We start from the raw sequence: 17895 nt of genomic DNA, 5'->3' as shown, positions 1-17895 counted from the left end.
AGGGAGACTGAAGGCTGGAATTGAGTTAAAAGGGGCAAGCAACTAGTTTCCTGTTTTTTTTTTTTTTCGTTCAGTTGCACATAATATCTATCACACATATTTGTGATTTCATTCTCCCCCCCTCCCAAAAATCCTTTGGTTTTAGCAGCTGTCTGTACGTTTTTGAGAGCTGCTTTAGTGAATGTTTGACCCAGAAACCTGTATAATGGAGCGAAATGCCCTTTTCAGGCTGTGGGTTGTGACCGTCTCCTGGGCTCCAAGGCCTCCCTGGATGCCTGTGGGGTCTGTAAGGGAGACAACTCCTCTTGCAAGTTCTTTAAGGGCCAGTACACCCTGCAGCACCGGGCTAACGGTAAGCTCCACTAAAGTTGTGGTTTTTCTCTTGCCGCTGGTAGTCATACACCAAGTATTAGCGAATAAGAGAGAAAGACTTGCATGGACTAAAAGGCTGTCTTTAATTTTCTTTTTGCTATTGAACCTTAAGTGTGTTTCCTGTCTTTGTTCCCAGAGTATTACTCTATGGTGACAGTGCCGGCTGGAGCTAGGGGCATTCACGTTCAGGAAATGGAAGTGTCCACCAGCTACCTGGCTGTACGTTCCCTCAAGAAAAAGTACTACCTGACTGGGGATTGGACCGTGGACTGGCCAGGGAGGTTTTACTTCGGTGGGACCGTGTTCGACTACCAGCGCTCTTTCAACAAACCGGAGAGCCTGTATGCCGTCGGTCCCACTAACGAGACTCTGGTGTTTGAAGTAAGTCACCGCTGCTACTGTAGCTCTGTTTTAACTCTGGGCGTGATGTGGCTTTGAGGTAGGAATAAGTTTGGCTTTAGCTTTGGCTGGTCTACCCCCTACCCCACCACCCCACTCAGTTATATAAGATTGATATATTTAACAAGAAGTATTTTACAATAAAGACATAATCAAATTCAAATTTCTCTACTTTTTGTGCTTAATTTAGAGGTTTTGCCAATAATTAAATTTTATAAAGATTAATCTCTCAGGGCAGGGATTAATGTTTTTAATGCAGGATTGTCCCGTAGTACTGCCAGCTCCAGTGTTAACACAATCACTACTTCAGGTTCATGTTCTTGTTCACACAAAACCATAGATACGTCCCCTCTGGCCACCGACCTCCTGTGCTTTGTTGAAGGCATGTAGCTAATGGAGCGAGTAAAGTCCTTAAGTCAACTGCCCTGTCCAAGCAGGGATGAAAAGTGTAAAATCAGATGGTTGCCTGGAGTGAGATGTTCTCCACAGCACACCCGATGATTTATGAGCTTTTTATTTATTTTTTTTCTTCCTTCATTCACATTTGGAGTCAGTGGTTTGTTACAAACTAGAGCTTGGTGAGGAGCACTTGTCTGTACCTGTCCTAAAACAGCCTATTACGACGCTGGACAAGCGCATTCCCTAGACGACAAAACCGACGTTCCACAAGTGGCCGAGTCATGCAGAGGTTTGAGCGAACGGCGCGGGGTTGTGGGGGAAGTTCCTCTGCATAACTTTGTCAGCAGAAGTATCTATTTTCTCTTGACCCCTGAGCCCTGGCCATGAAAACAGAAGTGGAAACCAGCTGAAGAGCAGACAGTGAGGTGATATTCATGTAAAAACTGGTCTGCACTTTGTCCCTTGGGCTACCGACATGGTGCGGTTAGAGCTGGAATGACTGGCCGCCGTGAGTTATATTTATTTCTAACATGCCTTAGCGGTCACTTGTTTGTCTGTCTTGAAACATCCGAGTGCTAATGTTGCTATTTTGGTGAAGAGAGTTTGGTCTGTGGCTTAGGGTGAGTTGCTGTTTGAAAAGTGTAGCATTGTCCTTGGTGACCCTTATTGAGATTTCAAACTCTTTACCCAAAGTTTATTTCCACCTCAACAATGCCAGGTTTCAGGGTGCTGTGGTGGCACAGGGGCAAAGCACAACCCATATATTGAGGCCTTAGTCCTCATGCCGGTGGTTGCAGGTTCGATTCCTGGCCTGGTGACATTTGCTGCATGTCTTCCCCCTCTCTCATAACCATTTACCTGTCAAACTACTTTCAAATAAAGGCCACTAGAAAACAATGCCAGGTTTCATAGGCAATGTCAACCATACTGCTAATTATTATGAATATACCGCAATATCATACTGGAAGCAATAGTTGTCCAAAAACAGAAAACTAGAAGTATTATTCCATTAAAAATATTTGTGGAATAAAATTTTTATTCCACAAATAAAATATTTGTGGAATAAATGTTTTATTCCACAAATTTTTATTCCACAAATAATAAATATTTATTATGTGAGCAATGGTGCTCACATTACAATATGTGAGTACCATGGCTGTAAGGTGCTGGATTGTTTATTATTGCCACTAGGTCTGTCATGATCGCAAATTTTGCCGGACAATAAATTGCCCCAGTGACAGCATTAATTTAAATAAAATATTTAAAGGTTTAGTCCAGATTTCTTTTTTAAGAGAAGTTCAGTTCAGTCAATATTGGTAACAGTCCACTCACCTGTAAGTCAAGTTAAGTTTACTGTATAGCACATTTCAGAAACAAAGTGCTATAAATTACAAAAATATATTACAGTCACCAGTACTGAAATAAGTAATACATTATATTCTGCCACTGTGAGCTTAACAGACCTTCAGACTGGTGAAAGCTAACATGCTAATTAGGTTCTAAGGCTACATGCTAACATCTATCTCTTAGGCAGGGATTAAAGTGAAACAGCTGTGTGAACAGTTGAGCCGTTACTGAAATTCTTCCAATCGACACTGGAGACTTCAGTGGTGTTAAGTATGAGGCGGAGAACGGCTGGAAGACGGCACGCGCTTCCTGGATGGCGGCACTGTAACTGACAAGCTAACTGTGAGGATGCAGGAGCATGGCGACATAACCTCTGAAAGAGTCAGCTAAGATGGGGAAAAATACTTTACATTACATATTGTTAAAATACCCATCATACTTTAGAAAGTGATGTTACATCAGACTTGGCACATCCGGGCTTATGATGCCTTACAAAAGTATTCATATTCGTGTTACAACAATCAGCAAAATAGATTTTATTTTAATCTTAATTGAAAGATCAACAAAAACACATATATTTGAGATGGATGGAAACTTCTTTTTCATTATTATTATTACTTAAACCTTATTTTGTTAATCATCATTTCGATCACATACTGTATATACCATGACATCAAGTAAGGCAGCAGTTTAGTAGAGGTATGAAACACTGCCACCTGCAGGTGGGAGTTAGCATCGCTTAAACTTGATGTTTTTGACAATTTTGCGAAAAATTTGCAATAAACTCAAAATTGGCGTGAAAAAAAAACATGAGGATCTCTTGATTTAGCGTCAATTTCCACGATCCTGGATGTAATTTGGCAGCATACGTTAAAAAAATACTTTGATTTAATTAATGAAATATTATCTAGGCACACAATTGTTATATTGTGTCCCTCTGGTGTATTGAGGGGCCACACAACAAGCTGAGGTGAGCCTGATTTGACACATGGTTTTAGATCAAAACATATTTATGTGTTACAATATGCATATGTGGAAACTATTCATATACATTTGAAGTAAGGCAAAAATAAAAAAGAAAACCGTTATACATTATTTTTTTTATGTGTGAGTCTCAATCGAGTATCTATACAGCGTAGCACCCGGAGATCATGCAGATGATGTAAGCATAATCTGCATTAGTACATCCAGTAATTACAAAAAGGAGACAGAGGTTGAAACAGAGATAAGAACGGACAGACGGGACGGACGGAGAACAAGATTAAAAGATTAAGAATTCTGCAATTGAACTTTTTGCTTTTTGGATGTGATGAGTTAAGGTCAGAGAACAAGGTCTTTGGCTGGGAAGTTAAGAGTTCTTCCTAATGCAAATCTTCATCTGCTTCACACATTCTGCCATACTGATGCTGTGACATTTAAAAGAAAAAAAAAAAAAAAACAAGGACGGTGAGGGAGGATGTAAGTGCGGATCACTCACAGTTCCTTATTCAGTGTGAAACACTGAAGGAAAAAGCACATGTTGTGGAGTGTGAGTGTAAGCTGTGACAAGGTGCTCACATCTGCTCAGCTGGCGGAGGAGTGTGGGGGGGAGGTAGTGATGGGGGTTTATTGGGGTGGTACACGAGACAAGGAGGAATTAGCCGCTGCCGTCGTGTAACATATGGCTGCCTCTGGACGTTTCGGTGGACGCTAAGCGGGATTATTCCCTCGTGAAATTGAAATTCTTGTGGTTTGGCAGGGCAAGGTCATGCCAGTCCAGAACACAACTTAGTCAGCCTGATGTCTGCACCCGACAGATTGTAATTCATCTTCATCTCGTGTGTCTCGGCGATGTGTGAGGTTGTCGGAGTTGTGAAAATCACGCCACTGTGATCTGCTGTTGCTATGCAGTCAGATTAACACCAGCATTACATCCTCTCTAATTTTACACAGGCAGTGCAATTTTTAATTCTTTAAAGACGATTTTTTTTTTTTTAATTTCTTGATTGTTTTATATGTATTGTGCTGTCATCTTAGCCATATAGTCATTTTGTAGGAATTGTCCCCTATGATCTATCTACTGTGTCCCAAGTGGTGTTGTTTTATGCGACATGCAAATCTAACCTGCTAAACGACTTCAGATTATAGAGGAGGCTTTTTCTAGCGCCCATTCCAAACAACGTTATCTGTTCGATCTTTTTGAATTGTTATATGATCATTTAGATTAAATACACCAAGCAATGGTTGATAAAGTTTGACGTGGCTCTTTGAGTGCTCATGTGGACACCACCTGAGCATCTTTAATATTTTCACATTAAAGATGTGAAAATATCTTGTTTGCCTCACATTTAAAAAACTTAAACACTCAAATGTGTTTTAGATATGAACTTGGTTCACTGATTAAATGTGTGATACCAGTGCAGCAAGTAATGCGGAAATAGAAGCACTGATGAAGAATACTGAAAGCTAGCTAGTTATCTAGGTAGACGTCAACAACTAGCTAGCTAGTTTCATCAGAAGAACTATGAATGCCATGAGTTAGCTAGGTAGTTGTAAGAACTGTCTTCTTCTGAGCCAATTTTTAAAATGTTTTTAATACTGTGTATTTTGTTTATTTATCTCAAATCATCTGTATCTGTATGTAAAAAAAAAAAAAAGCAATTACTGTTGCTGCTAAAAGCCCACGTTTGCATACAACTGAGTAACATCACATTGAACACTGCTTCCTGCCACAAGCTCTTCCAGAGTGTGTGTTTTCCTTGCAGAAACATGGAGCTGGTTTAATGAAAGCTTCTTCTTTCACAGCAGATTAACAATTCTCACTTGACCCTCTGTCTGGCAGCTAGCCAGAGGGTCAAGATGGTTGACCTGAGTAGGTGGAAGCGCCTCAGGACTAGTTTCAGTGTACAGCTCCAGTGATTGTAAGTTAATTGGTTCTGCAGATATAACTGAAAGCTGTCCGATGTTAAAGGTCTGGTACATACTGGTAGTCTTTTATTTATCACTTGAATGTAAGAGGAAGTTGACCTTGACAATAAAAAGTATCGCAAATAAATATGTCCTTGGTTTAATGGTAGGCATGTCTGCTTTCCTTCTTCTGTTAATCTATGCTGGAGTTGGAGGTGGAGTAATGTTCTGCAATGTTTCCTGAGTCATGTTTTCAAGACACGTGACCCGTTGGTCGTTAGTCTCTTCTAATGGGTTATATGATAGAATGGTGGATTTTGGGGTTCAAGGACCTGGTAAAGTTGTACTAAGATGTGGGTTTTAGTTTATAAGAGAACTGTGTTTTATTTCTCCTGAAACCTTTCTGAGTGTTTTCTTGCCTGACAGATCCTTCTTCAGGGAAAGAACCCCGGGGTGGTTTGGGAGTACACTCTGCCCCGCACTGAGAGGAAACCTGAGTACAGCTGGGGTGTGGTTCGCTCTGACTGCTCTGCTCCGTGTGCTGGAGGTAAGGCTGATTCTACATCACCTCATAACAGAGATGCAAATCTTTCAATGTCAAGCGATTCGATTGAATTTCGATTTTTTTTTAAGGTCTCGCTTTAATTCAGAAACGATTCTCGATTCAGAAGCCAAGTTTTCTATTCAAACGGTCTGGATTGAACATTTATTTTAAACAGTTCTGTAAGATTCCATACTGTATCAAATTCCATCTAAATAGGTTTGTGCATGAAATCCTGCAACTTATATGAGCAGTATTAGGTTAGCTTACAGGTTCTAAGGTAGGAAAACCTGTTAGTGGGTTATGGACACGGGAAATTTTACATCAAAGTATATTCATATGTTAGAATGGACCAGTCAAAGGGGAGATTTAAGCCCGATTGAGAATTAGAACCAACACTTAGAAAAATCTAAGGCTCTAATACTTCAGTTTTTCCTAACATGTTGTTTTGGTCTATCACAGAGAATCTCAATTAAAGTTTGTGCTTGTCACAAAATGTAAAACACATTTCATCACGCATATCATTATGCAGTGTGTAATTCATTGCATAATGATAGAAAATGTAATAATTTTCCAGCTAAACAAATTAAATAGAAGATTAACAACTTTCTTATGTACATCGTTTTAGAAATGTCCCATCAGTGAGTCACACTTTATCTACAGTTTGCTAAATGCTTTCCCTCAGTTACTTGACTTTTCTCACCAGAGGTCTGCTGTATCAAAACTTCCTCCTCACGTTTTTCAGGTCGCATCTCCAGCAAGGCCATCTGCCTGCAGGACCACCGCACCCAGGCCAACTCCAGCATGTGTAACCCCCACACCAGGCCCGCTCTAGGTTCCCATCTCTGCAACACGCAGCCCTGTCCAGCCTAGTAAGTGTTCAGACTGCGTGTGGGTCAGAGGCGCTTGTTGCCTCTATTTGCTTGTGGGTTCTGTGGCGGCGGCTCTAATGTTGCCAAATTTTCAGGAAGCCGTGGAACCGTTTTATTATAGGTGCGCACACAGACGCACGTATGCACTGCGGTCGCACTGCTGGCTGCGGTGTGCCGCCACTCTGCACTCTCTGTGTTCGTCTCATTCCTCGGCCCACTCTGTAATTTTTCCTTTTTCTCCTGTTTTTTTCCCCCCTTATAAAAGGAAACATTCTTCCCACGCAAAGACACACGCAGGAGCTCTCTGCATTTGCTATGCCTGCTTTTCTCTGTGTTAATGCGGAAGACAGTTGTTGCTGTTTGATGACTTTTATTTACAGTTCAAACCAAAAGTTTATGTACAGTAAATAACACACCTTAGAAGTTAGAGTTGTAGTTATTTTGACCTAAAACGAGAAAAGTTTGGTCTGATTTAACTTCAGGCAGTGAGATAAAAAGATATGCAGCTGCATTTCCATTACAAATGTGCGCAAAAATTTGTCATTATTTTGCTAATGTTGAAAAAACGCAATTTGGCTTTTGTGTTTTTTCATAAGAAATAAGAAACGGAGTTAAAAATCATATATGAATAAGTTTGTTCTTGCAGCAAGTCATTAAAAAACATCATGATACTCCAACTACTTCCTGTCTTTGTGGTTTGCACCGCCAAAAGTTGTTGTATTTTCATTAAGCAAATTTTTATTTTCGAAATGTCAAATTGTGCAATTATATAATCAAAGGAAGCGAAGCTAACATCTTTTTATTCGGTCTTTGCAAACTTCTGGTTTCAACTTAAATTTCAGCCTGAGAAAACAAAGGACAGCACCTTTGATTGATGAGAAAATAAGAAAAACTCCTCTTATAAATAATTTTTTAATTTGGTTTTGAAACAATTAAGGCAATTAAATCTTGTAATTTCTGTCCACCATTTTGCGTATGTCTCTGGTAATTAGCTCCAAGTCTGAGGTTGGAAGGCCTGCTTTCCACTCTAGTTTCTTAATTTCTCCACAGATTCTCTGTCAAAAAATAAATACATAATCTTGAGCTTAAATTTAAATAATGCTATTTTTAACTTAAAAAAAGCTTCAGCAAATAACTTAAAAAATAGAATTAATAGAACAGATAATATAACTGGAGCCAGATAAACAGATTTGAAGAAGTCATCTAAACCTTGTTAGACTGATTGTTGCTCTCTGAGCATGAAATCATGCATACAATCCAAGTTGCATCTTGGTAGTCTAGACAGAGCACTTCAAGGTATGCATTTTTAAAAGTCTGCATTAGGACCAAACACAGAATTCATAGGAGCACACCGGGTGAAAGTGCACTGGAGTAAAGAGTTGAATAAATGGGCTCTCTCTCTCTGTCTCTTATAGCTTGTAGGGCTTTTGGCTGGGGAAGGGAGCTAGCTTGATTTACAGCACTGCCCCAAAAGAACAGGCAGGGGTCAGAGAGAGTACACACATAGACACAAACACAACTGCACTGCGCAAAATAAAACTTCACATGCACACTTTATGTTTGAGGCTTAAATAATAGATTTTGAGTTTAACCACAAGGTAAGTATATAGCCTGGCATCCTAGGAGGAACTCTGTTCCCTGCTAGCCATGCTACCAAGGAGTAATGCTAACAGAGAGCCATGCTAGCAAGGAATAATGCTAACAGAGAGCCATGCTAGCAAGGAGTAATGCTAACAGAGAGCCATGCTACCAGGGAGTAATGCTAACAGAAAGCCATGCTAGCAGAGAGTTTTGCTAACAGGAAACATGTTAACAGGGAGTCGTGCTAACAGAGGAACATGCTAACAAGTAGCCATGCCAGGGGTAGTCTTGTTGACAAGGTACCATGCTAACAGGGAGCCATGCTGTTAGCATGGTACCCTGCTAACAGCATGGCTCCCTGGCACCCTGCTAACAGCATGCTACCATGCATGTTAAACTTGTTTATGGGCTAAACAAGTCAAACTATCAGTTACCTGAGAAGAAACTGCTCCTAATCTTTAGCATACAGTTTCTCTTGTCTCAGTGAAAGCTATCAGACGGCCTGGTTGTTGGTCCTGAGCTTCCCAACTTTTTTTGGTGAAGAAAATAACCTTGGTGTCAGAAGAATTGTCAGTTCAGCTAAGAGTAGCAGCTTGACACCCATGAATTATCTTATATATAGGGGTAGAAATTGTTTCTGAAGTTTTTTATGTGTGAAACAGCCTGGTTTATGCGTGCTTCACCGGAAGAAAGTTGAGTTGAGTGAACAGCATGAAAGCTCTAAAGACTGCATTAAGATCTCCAGGATGTATGGGCTCGCATTCAACAGCCCCAGCAGAAAAGAGAAGCTGACAATGAGATGGGATGCACTCAAACTGTGTGTGTGTGTGTGTGTGTGTGTGTGTGTGTGTGCGTGCGTGTGTGTGCGTGTGTGACAGGGGGAGACTGTAAGAATGCCTGTTTATATCTAAGGAGTGTATCACGAGTGCTGACAGCCCTCTCCATGTTTCATTGTGCAGAGACAGAGGGATTCCTGCGGGGCCCAGTCGGTCTGCTCATGGAGAAGTTAACCCCCCCAAACACAACCCCCGATTCCCTTCACTCCATTAGCTCTGTAGCTTCAGGCACGCTTTTAGCTTCTTCTTACACCAACACAATGCTGAACTGTGGTGTAGCAGCATTTCTATCTTAAAACAGGGAGGCAGGGAGAATTATTTTCTTTAGAAAATTAGCTCCATCATTCCGGCTCGCTACACTTAGATATATGTTGTTAGTGATTTTCTTTCTTTGGTTTATTTGGCCAAAATAGAGACCAAATAAACCAAACCCACATTTACTGCATTTTATTTTTCCTAAACAGATTGATACTTGGCAATGATCACGTGACTTATCAAACTATTTTAGAAAAGTTAGAATTCTTTAGATTCTCAAATAGTGAAATTTTCAAGGGAGTTATTTGCTTTAGTCAGATCCAGGACATTAATGTGTTAATTTCGATCAATTATTCACATAGATTATAGTGTGTTAAACATTTTAACACAATTGTGTATTTTTATTTTATTTATGCTAACAAGGGTGGAACATTTCAGTCATATTTGATTACAATGTGATTAATTATTTACAGCCCTTGAAATTAATTCAATAAAAAAAAAAATCTACGAAAGAAACAAAAAACATTTCCCACAAATGTTGAATTATCTGTGAAATGTTTCAGACCAATCCAAACTGCTCCACCCGTTTATGCTACCAGTTCTGCAGATGTGCAATCGACTGCTAACAAAAGTAGGAATTTGGCTCCACAGAACCGCACTTTCTGGCCCCACCTTAAAATATACATCAGTTTCGTGAGATATTTGAGATATACAAATTATGGCTACATCTGTATTGGTTTTGCAGCAAAGCGGAGTGGCACATCCGCCACTTTTCTCCAATGATATACTGTTATTTATAAGTCAGGGAAACAGATGGGGGAAAGAGAAACAAACAGCCCTCAGGCCAAAAGTCCCGAACTGATGCTTTCGGCTCCCAGTGGTCCACAGCCTGCTAGCGTCCAAAGTGCGGTTCAGTCCTGCTGCTTCATTTTCCTCTGCCATCTGAAGAGGAATCAAAGCGTTTTTTTATTTATTTTTCTTCTTCCCCCGGAGCAGGTCAGCAGTGTGTAGGAACGGTCTCTTTGGTAGTTTGTCGTCTCCGAAGTGGACAGATTGGTCGGCTCATCTCCTCCCTCTGCCTCTCTTTAGCATGTGATTGTCACAGTTTTCATTTTGTTGAAATTTGCCCGTGTGTCATGGTGCCAATGTTTTTGTGGTTTTAATGGCAAAGCAGGAATTATAGCTATCCAAACCCAGTAATGTAATAGTCAAACATCACAAGCCATTTTCTCATCACTTAAATACATATCCACATATCCTTTTTAAGGATATGTGGACGACATAGAATAAATGTCGTCCACATATCCTTAAAAAGTCTCAATTTCATGTTTCTAAGCTTGATGTCTTAAATGTAAAAAAAAATCACAAATGTAATTTGGCCTAGAATACAAATAGCCAGTTCTTTTCTGTCAGGCAAAATTTTGAGTCGCATGCAGACATCTTCATTGCGTTCCGTTATCAATAATTAGCTACTGATTTATCTGTACTAACTAGCTAACTTTTTTTTGCGTCTATAATTGGAGTCAAAAGGAACAGTACCAATGATTTCAACTAAACATCTATAGTAAATTTGGCAAGTAATGTTATTTATATATATTCATATATATTGTATAACAAACCCTATAAAATATGTGATTTTGCTTTGTACATCTGTTGTGATGCATCCGTTAAACTTAAATACAGGTCTTTATATTTCATTCATAAATGCCTTCAAATGGTCTCCAAAACTCTGAAGTTTGAATTGGTGAAACCCTGGAGTAGAATAGAAATATCCTTTATTGTGACATTGTGGGGAAACGGCTGCAAAGTGACATTCTATTACGGCATGTTGGTTAATATAAAATAGAAATATAAAAATATACTAAAAGAACAAAATTGTGAACAATATACTGTCCAGTACTGACAAAATTACAACATAAAAATACTGTTCAGTTATCAAAACAAGCATAATCAACATTTAATTATGACACATTTAAGTGCAACAAAACAGCAAAACCTGTTGGGTGCAAATCCCCATATTTCATACGCTGAGCACTGCGGTCAGCTGAGGAAATCTGGGAAAACTTTCCTGCAGAGTTGTGTATAGTATGGTTTTTTATGTTTAGTTTAATAGGAAACGAAAGTATAATGATGCATAGAACGGCTGGGTCATGCATATATAAATTAAGGTCAGCATTTCTGCTCCATATTGAATCATAGGTTCGGATGCCAACCTGTTTGAAGTGTTTAACAGCTGGATAATTGGACGTTTTAATGCGATTTGGAGGTTTTTTTTACATTTTTTTTATGGCAATCACTGATGGTTTACGTTGTGACGGTGTTCTTTAAGGACGAAAATAAGCAAAGCAGACCGAGGTCTAAACCTGTGGTTGGACTCTCTGATTGGGAGCTCAGTGATGTGGTCGGCTTCCTGATAACAGAGCCCGAGTTCAGCCCGAGTTCAGCACGTTTAGACCCAACTCCTCCGGTCGCTGTCGCTTCATGCCCTGCTCTTCCTGTCCCTCTGCAGCTGGGCCCCGGGGGACTGGGGGCCCTGCAGCCGCTCCTGTGGGGGGGGCCAGCAGACCAGGGCGCTGCGCTGCATGAGGAAAGTGACCTACCAGCGGGATGAGGCGGCGACGCATTCCCTCTGTCCCGTCATCTCTCCAGCCCAAATCCAGCCGTGCCACACCCAGGCCTGCCCGCCGGAGTGGAGCTCAGGGTCCTGGTCCCAGGTGGGTCCAAACCAGCATCTTATAAGAACCGAGCAGCTTTCTCTGTACACAGCCTCAGTTTTTATTCTATTCAGCTCCATTTTGTGTTGAATCTATAAACAAGTCTTATTTTCTTTTTATTTCTTATTTATTTGCTTCCATGAAAGTGAGAACTAAATGGGTTTCTTTGATAGTTGCTGTCATTTTTCATGGGACGGATCTGAGGTCTCATTGATAAACTGCTCCTGAAACGAGGAGCTTTTTGTTTGTGCTGCCATCAGTTTGAAGATATTTATAAAATGTGGAACGTCCGGTTGAACTTTTGACCTTTAGACTTTCAATAATGTCTTCAAAACAAAAGCAGCACAAATGAAAGTTTTAACAGCCTAAACCAGCACAAATTCACTTTGGAGACAAAATTACCTGCGTGAGAATCTATCATGAACTGTCAATACAAGAAAAAGTATTAGCGGTTTAATCATCACTGTAAAAGCCTTTATCACCTGCACATGTAAAAATGATACAGCGCCCATGTAATACAATATCCCATCCTCTGACTGAACATAGCAGATCCATTAAGAGCAATGACTTGACCTATACTGTTGCAATACATTTTGATGAAAAACATTATGGCTCACCTTTATGTTTTATTGGCGCTGATGGCATTTAGCTGGAGGTGGTAATATTAATTTAACCAGGAAGTAGACAAAAACTCTGGATATTCTATTTCAATTCCTTTGCTGCCCCCTGCTGGACGTGTGGGAGACACTGATAATCTGAGACTAATGATTTGCCATACGGCAAAAAAGTTTTTTTCTTTTTAACTAAAAGTAAAATGTAAACGTTTCTATTGTTAATTATTCTCTGCACTCTTTTATTATTGTGTTCCTTGTGCTGTTGGTTTAAAATAAATTCAGCATGTTTTAGCTGAAAGCACTTTGTCTCCTATATATATTTAAACTCAGCAGAAACCTCCAGTCTCCACCTACATCCACTGTATGCAGTGTTTACTGCCAGGAGGTTCATCATGATTAGGTGCAGTTATTGGTCCAATAAGAGATGCACCAAGTTCATACTAATATCTGTATTGCTCACAATATTGAAAAAAATATCCAGATTAATTATTGGTGACAATATGCCCACATTGTCACCAAGGGCAGATCTACTCAGTCTAATTCTGTGCTTTGTGTCCTGAGCATCGTCATGTTTTATCGTTTACTTTACATTCATAATTACACTTTCTGAACCATTTGAAAGAAGGTTTGTTGCAGTTTATTTTTATTTGATGAACATAGTCAGCCTATTGTTTTTATCAGTTTCATTTTCCTTCTTACTTATTTTACATTGGCTATTATAGTGCTAATTGCATGATGGTGCAAAGTTATCTAATAAATTTGAAATTCAGGATATATATTTGTCTGTGTTTTTAAAAAAGTACTTTTAGGCAATTCAGTACCATTATATTGGATCAATATCGATTAGAGATGTGCCGATCAGTTTTTTTCCTGCCGATACCGATCACCCATGAGGGTTGATCACTGATACCGATCACATAATTATTATTATTTTTTTTTTTTTATCATAAACACTACCGGTTACATTATGTGGAAAAAGGAACCATGAATTCACCTTAATTTAGACAAAAACTTGTTTTTAATAACTTTTTCGAAACTCCGTCAAGTAGGGCATTGTTTTTATGTCGTATTAGATTCGTTGTGTTGATGCATTTTGACGTGCTTCAATTTTCCGCCGCAACACGCAAACTTCCCCATTCACTCAGTGCGTTATAGTTCCACATGGCTTAGGATTTGTTGCTGCGCGCTTGCGCAGTGTGAAGGAAAAAGGAGACCAGCTGCACAGGCAGGCTGCGATGCAGGTGATCGGTATCGGCAACAAGAGGCCGTGATCGGCGATCACTGATCATACACTTTTTCACAAAAATTGGCCGATTATGATCGGTGACCGATCGATCAGTACACCTCTAGTATCGATACCGGTATCAGCATCGGTATCATAAATTAAAAAAGTGGAATGGTACTTCCTTAGGCTTGCAACACTAGTTCAGCTGGCGGTTTTCCAGAGGCGAAAGCAACCTTTGCTGAAAAACTGCAATATGCATGTTGATCTACAAGTGTGTGTGTGTGTGTGTGTGTGTGTGTTATATGATAAATGAATAGGTCGCTGTTGGATAAAAGCCTCTCTGGCTGCGTCCCTCGGTCCCCGCGGAGCAGTTTGACTCTGTCGTCCGTCTCTTTGCAGTTCATGTGGAGTTTACCCCGGCTCTGTCTCCTGTTGTTGGACATGGGGGTCACATTCGTCTCACAGCCAACGGTTTATCGTATTTCATAATGCGATGCCATCAAAGCGGTGACCTTCTGTTTGCTTGTCCAACCACACGGGGAATAACAAATTCACCCATAATGTCTGTGCCAAGGATTTTACCTCTTAATGTGAAGTAAACTGAAGGATAAAACAAAGACAAGACGGTCGAAGTTACAAAGCCCGAGCATGAATCTCTGACAGAGTCCACTTAGTCATTAGATCGTTCCCTGATGGGTCACTAACAGCGTCAGGATCTCTACCTTGCCTGATTTACTTCCTCCTTCTCGTCCTTCAGTGCTCCAAATCGTGCGGCCGCGGTGTGAGGAAGCGGACCGTGTTCTGCCGCAGCACAGATCCCGGCGCCCACGCGGTGGTGGTGCCAGACAGCATGTGCAGGCAGCACCACAGGCCAAAAGCCCAGGAGACCTGCGTCCTGAGGCACTGCCCCAAGAACGACAGACTGCAGTGGATCCCGATGCCCTTGGGAGAGGTGAGACAAAAAGTTGGCTCCGAAGAAGAACGACGCCCGGCAAAACCAATCCCTGAAAATTTGTAGCATACTTAGCTTCCCCAAAACTAGGTTTTCCGAATAAGTTACAAAGTGCCAATTGACTTTTCCGTTTCTTGCTTCAGTTTAACAACGTTTAACATCTGTGAAGTTTTGGTTATGGACTGTTAAGGATTGTTCAAGTAGTTTGATGTCTGTAATGAAGTCTGTTTACGGAGCAGTTTCATTTCCTCTTTTCGTGTTACTTAATTTTTGAAAACTTTATTGACCCAGTGGCAGGTGTACAATAATTAAGTGCTAATTAAGCAAATCAATTAGCTGTAAAATCTACTGGAGTCCTGCATTCTTTCTGATAGAAGCCCAAAATTAGACAAAATCATAGACAGTGTTAGCAAAAGGCTACTTAAGATCTATAAAACTGAAACCATGAGCACTTTAGCTTTAGCTTCTGCTAATTGCTAGCAGAACACGCTACACCAAAGCTGTTTATCATTAGAGCTGTGGAGTTAGCGCAGCATTTTAGCTTGTGGTCCCCAACACAGGTGGAAATATTAGTTATCCACTCCTCACTTATTTCTCTTTATAAGTGAGCCAACAAAACAGTTTTTCTCCTTGAGCAGCAGTTTGCATGCTTCCCTTCAAATATAGCAGACGTCTTAGATGTTTGTTGTTTTCTCGTTTTTCAGACACACTTATCAGTCATTTATAGAGAGATTTGTTTCAGAGAAATGTGTCTCGCTGCTCCAACAGATTAGCATGCGAGGCGGCTCACTTCATTTGGAACTATCATTACTGCTCAGCTTTACCTCCCTGTTAGAAGCTTGTTGAAAATAATACAGGCTAAAAGAAAAAAAACAACAACCTGAGCAGAGAGAGAGAGAAAAAAAAACATGTTGCTCAGATGAAAGCAACTCGCAATTAGTGTTTTAGCTGACTGCAGTCTGATCACTCCCCATTAATTTATTCAATTTTATCAAGCAAACAGGATTTTCCTCTTTCTACTTTTTTGTATACAGTTGTTAATTGGTTTCCAGTTGGCTGCCTTTTCTGTCCTTCTAGCAGCACTTACACAGCTGTAATCATTTCACTGACTAGATGAGTAATTGTCTGATTGTGAAAAATAATGAACATGATGATAATGAGCAATCAGTGATGGTGCCAGTTGTTGATTTCAGATTAAGGCATTAATGATAAAATAGTAGCAGGTCTGTGCATCAAATATAGCAATTATTATATTGTGAAGTGTTATACTATAATACTATGTAAAAAAAAAATTATATCATAAAGTTACACTGCTTGAATTTTGTGTAGTGGAATGAATTTTCAGACTTTTTTTCATTGTTTTGCTAAGTCAGGAGTGACTTGTATCTGGCTCATTTTTTTTGACAGACACCATGTAAAATAAAAATATCTTACCAAGTATTTTTAGTCTACCTTTTAGTGGAAATATCTTGGTACACTTGAAAGACGACAAAACTAACATACAAGTAACTTGCAGCAAGAGAAATAAGTTTTTTTTAAGTAATTAATTGATATTGAAAAAAAGTTCCACTAGCAGATTATTTCACTCATGACAATCATTTTTCCCAGGTTATACGTTAACTAATCTATCAGTAGGATTAGTACTTTTTCATCAATATTAAGAAATAATTGACTTAAAACAAGCTCCTGTGTTGTGCTGAAAAGTAACTTTTGAGTGAGAGTTTTGCTTTAATTCAAGTGCACTACGACATTTGCACTGAAAACTAGACCAGAAATACTTGGTAAGATTTTGTGGTTTTGCAGTGTGGGACGACTTATAGTCTGGAGAATATGATAGTTTTTCAACTAAAAATCTCAGAAGTGTGACATGCTTTCATGATCACCCTTTTATTGTGATAATGCTAAAAAAAATTCTACCGGCTCCTTTTCAAAGTCATCTAATTAGTATATGTCATATATGAGCATCTGTCACCAGGACAACTAGTAGTTTTATATCCCACAAATTTGCTCTTAGTGGAAAACTTGCAAGAAAGAAGCTAATGTTGAAAGACAGCTGGGCCTGTCAGGGTGACACATTTTGCTGGATGATGAATTGTCCCACATAACAATATTATAAATGATAATATTGTCATTCTGAGATCATGTTCTTGGGTAGAATTCAAATTTACCAAAACGATATAAAAAGTGCAAATGTTCAGCTCATCGCATAAAATGTCAAAGTGTCAGAATGAAGTATCTTGTGGTAAGAGCTGCGACAGGAACCCTGCTGGTTCTAAGGTTCTCCCTCCTGCCTGCTCTGTCTCAGTGCTCCAGGTCCTGTGGCTCAGGCGTCCAGAGAAGAGAGCTTCGCTGTGGGGAGAGAGACTCAAAGGGAGGGTATGTTGGCTCCAGCTACACACCGCCACTTTCATCACACTTTAGTAGGGCACCGCAGACACTGGAGGCCCCGCCGCGTCGTCTGGATTCAGACCTTCTGAGTAGACGGTGTGGCTCTTTCTGCCCAGGTATGTGGAGTATCCCGTGCGGCGGTGCAGAAATATGGCCAAACCTTCACTGGATCTCCAGCAGGTCTGCAGGGGAGCGCCGTGCCCAGAGCGCCCCCGGGTGGTTCCTGCCAGAACAGCGTCCGGCGCCGCTGTGTCAGGCTGGTTCCCGTCTCCCTGGCAACAGGTGAGGCAGCTCACACTTCACACTGTGCACAGGAAAGACTTTCAGGATTATGAGGAAATCCCAGTAAAACATTCAAATTAGGACAATAACGACTAATCGGATTAATTATCATTAATCGATTATTGAGATTGTTGTCAACTAGTTTTGTAATTGATTAATTGTTATCTAGAGTATACAGACTCAAGAAAAGGCTGTTTGATAAAAGAACAACACACAGCAGCAATTATGCAAT

At 40.1% G+C, this 17895-nt stretch overlaps 1 protein-coding gene across 4 annotated transcripts in view; it reads left to right on the top strand.

Moving 5' to 3' along the window:
- The window catches only part of adamts18 (ADAM metallopeptidase with thrombospondin type 1 motif, 18), a 108717-nt gene that overhangs the window by 88329 nt on the left and 2493 nt on the right, over positions 1 to 17895 (top strand). For all 4 annotated transcript variants that reach the window (XM_017304163.1, XM_017304164.1, XM_008404874.2 and 1 more), the window contains 8 exons: positions 229 to 352; positions 509 to 753; positions 5830 to 5950; positions 6690 to 6816; positions 11998 to 12202; positions 14799 to 14993; positions 17299 to 17369; positions 17498 to 17663. In XM_017304163.1, coding sequence (XP_017159652.1) covers positions 229 to 352; positions 509 to 753; positions 5830 to 5950; positions 6690 to 6816; positions 11998 to 12202; positions 14799 to 14993; positions 17299 to 17369; positions 17498 to 17663 — 1254 coding nt within the window. The remainder of the gene's footprint in view (positions 1 to 228; positions 353 to 508; positions 754 to 5829; positions 5951 to 6689; positions 6817 to 11997; positions 12203 to 14798; positions 14994 to 17298; positions 17370 to 17497; positions 17664 to 17895) is intronic.

The sequence above is a fragment of the Poecilia reticulata genome, linkage group LG3 (assembly GCF_000633615.1).
Source record: "Poecilia reticulata strain Guanapo linkage group LG3, Guppy_female_1.0+MT, whole genome shotgun sequence".
Lineage (NCBI taxonomy): Eukaryota > Metazoa > Chordata > Actinopteri > Cyprinodontiformes > Poeciliidae > Poecilia > Poecilia reticulata.
This window is presented reverse-complemented; position numbering and strand designations above follow the sequence as displayed.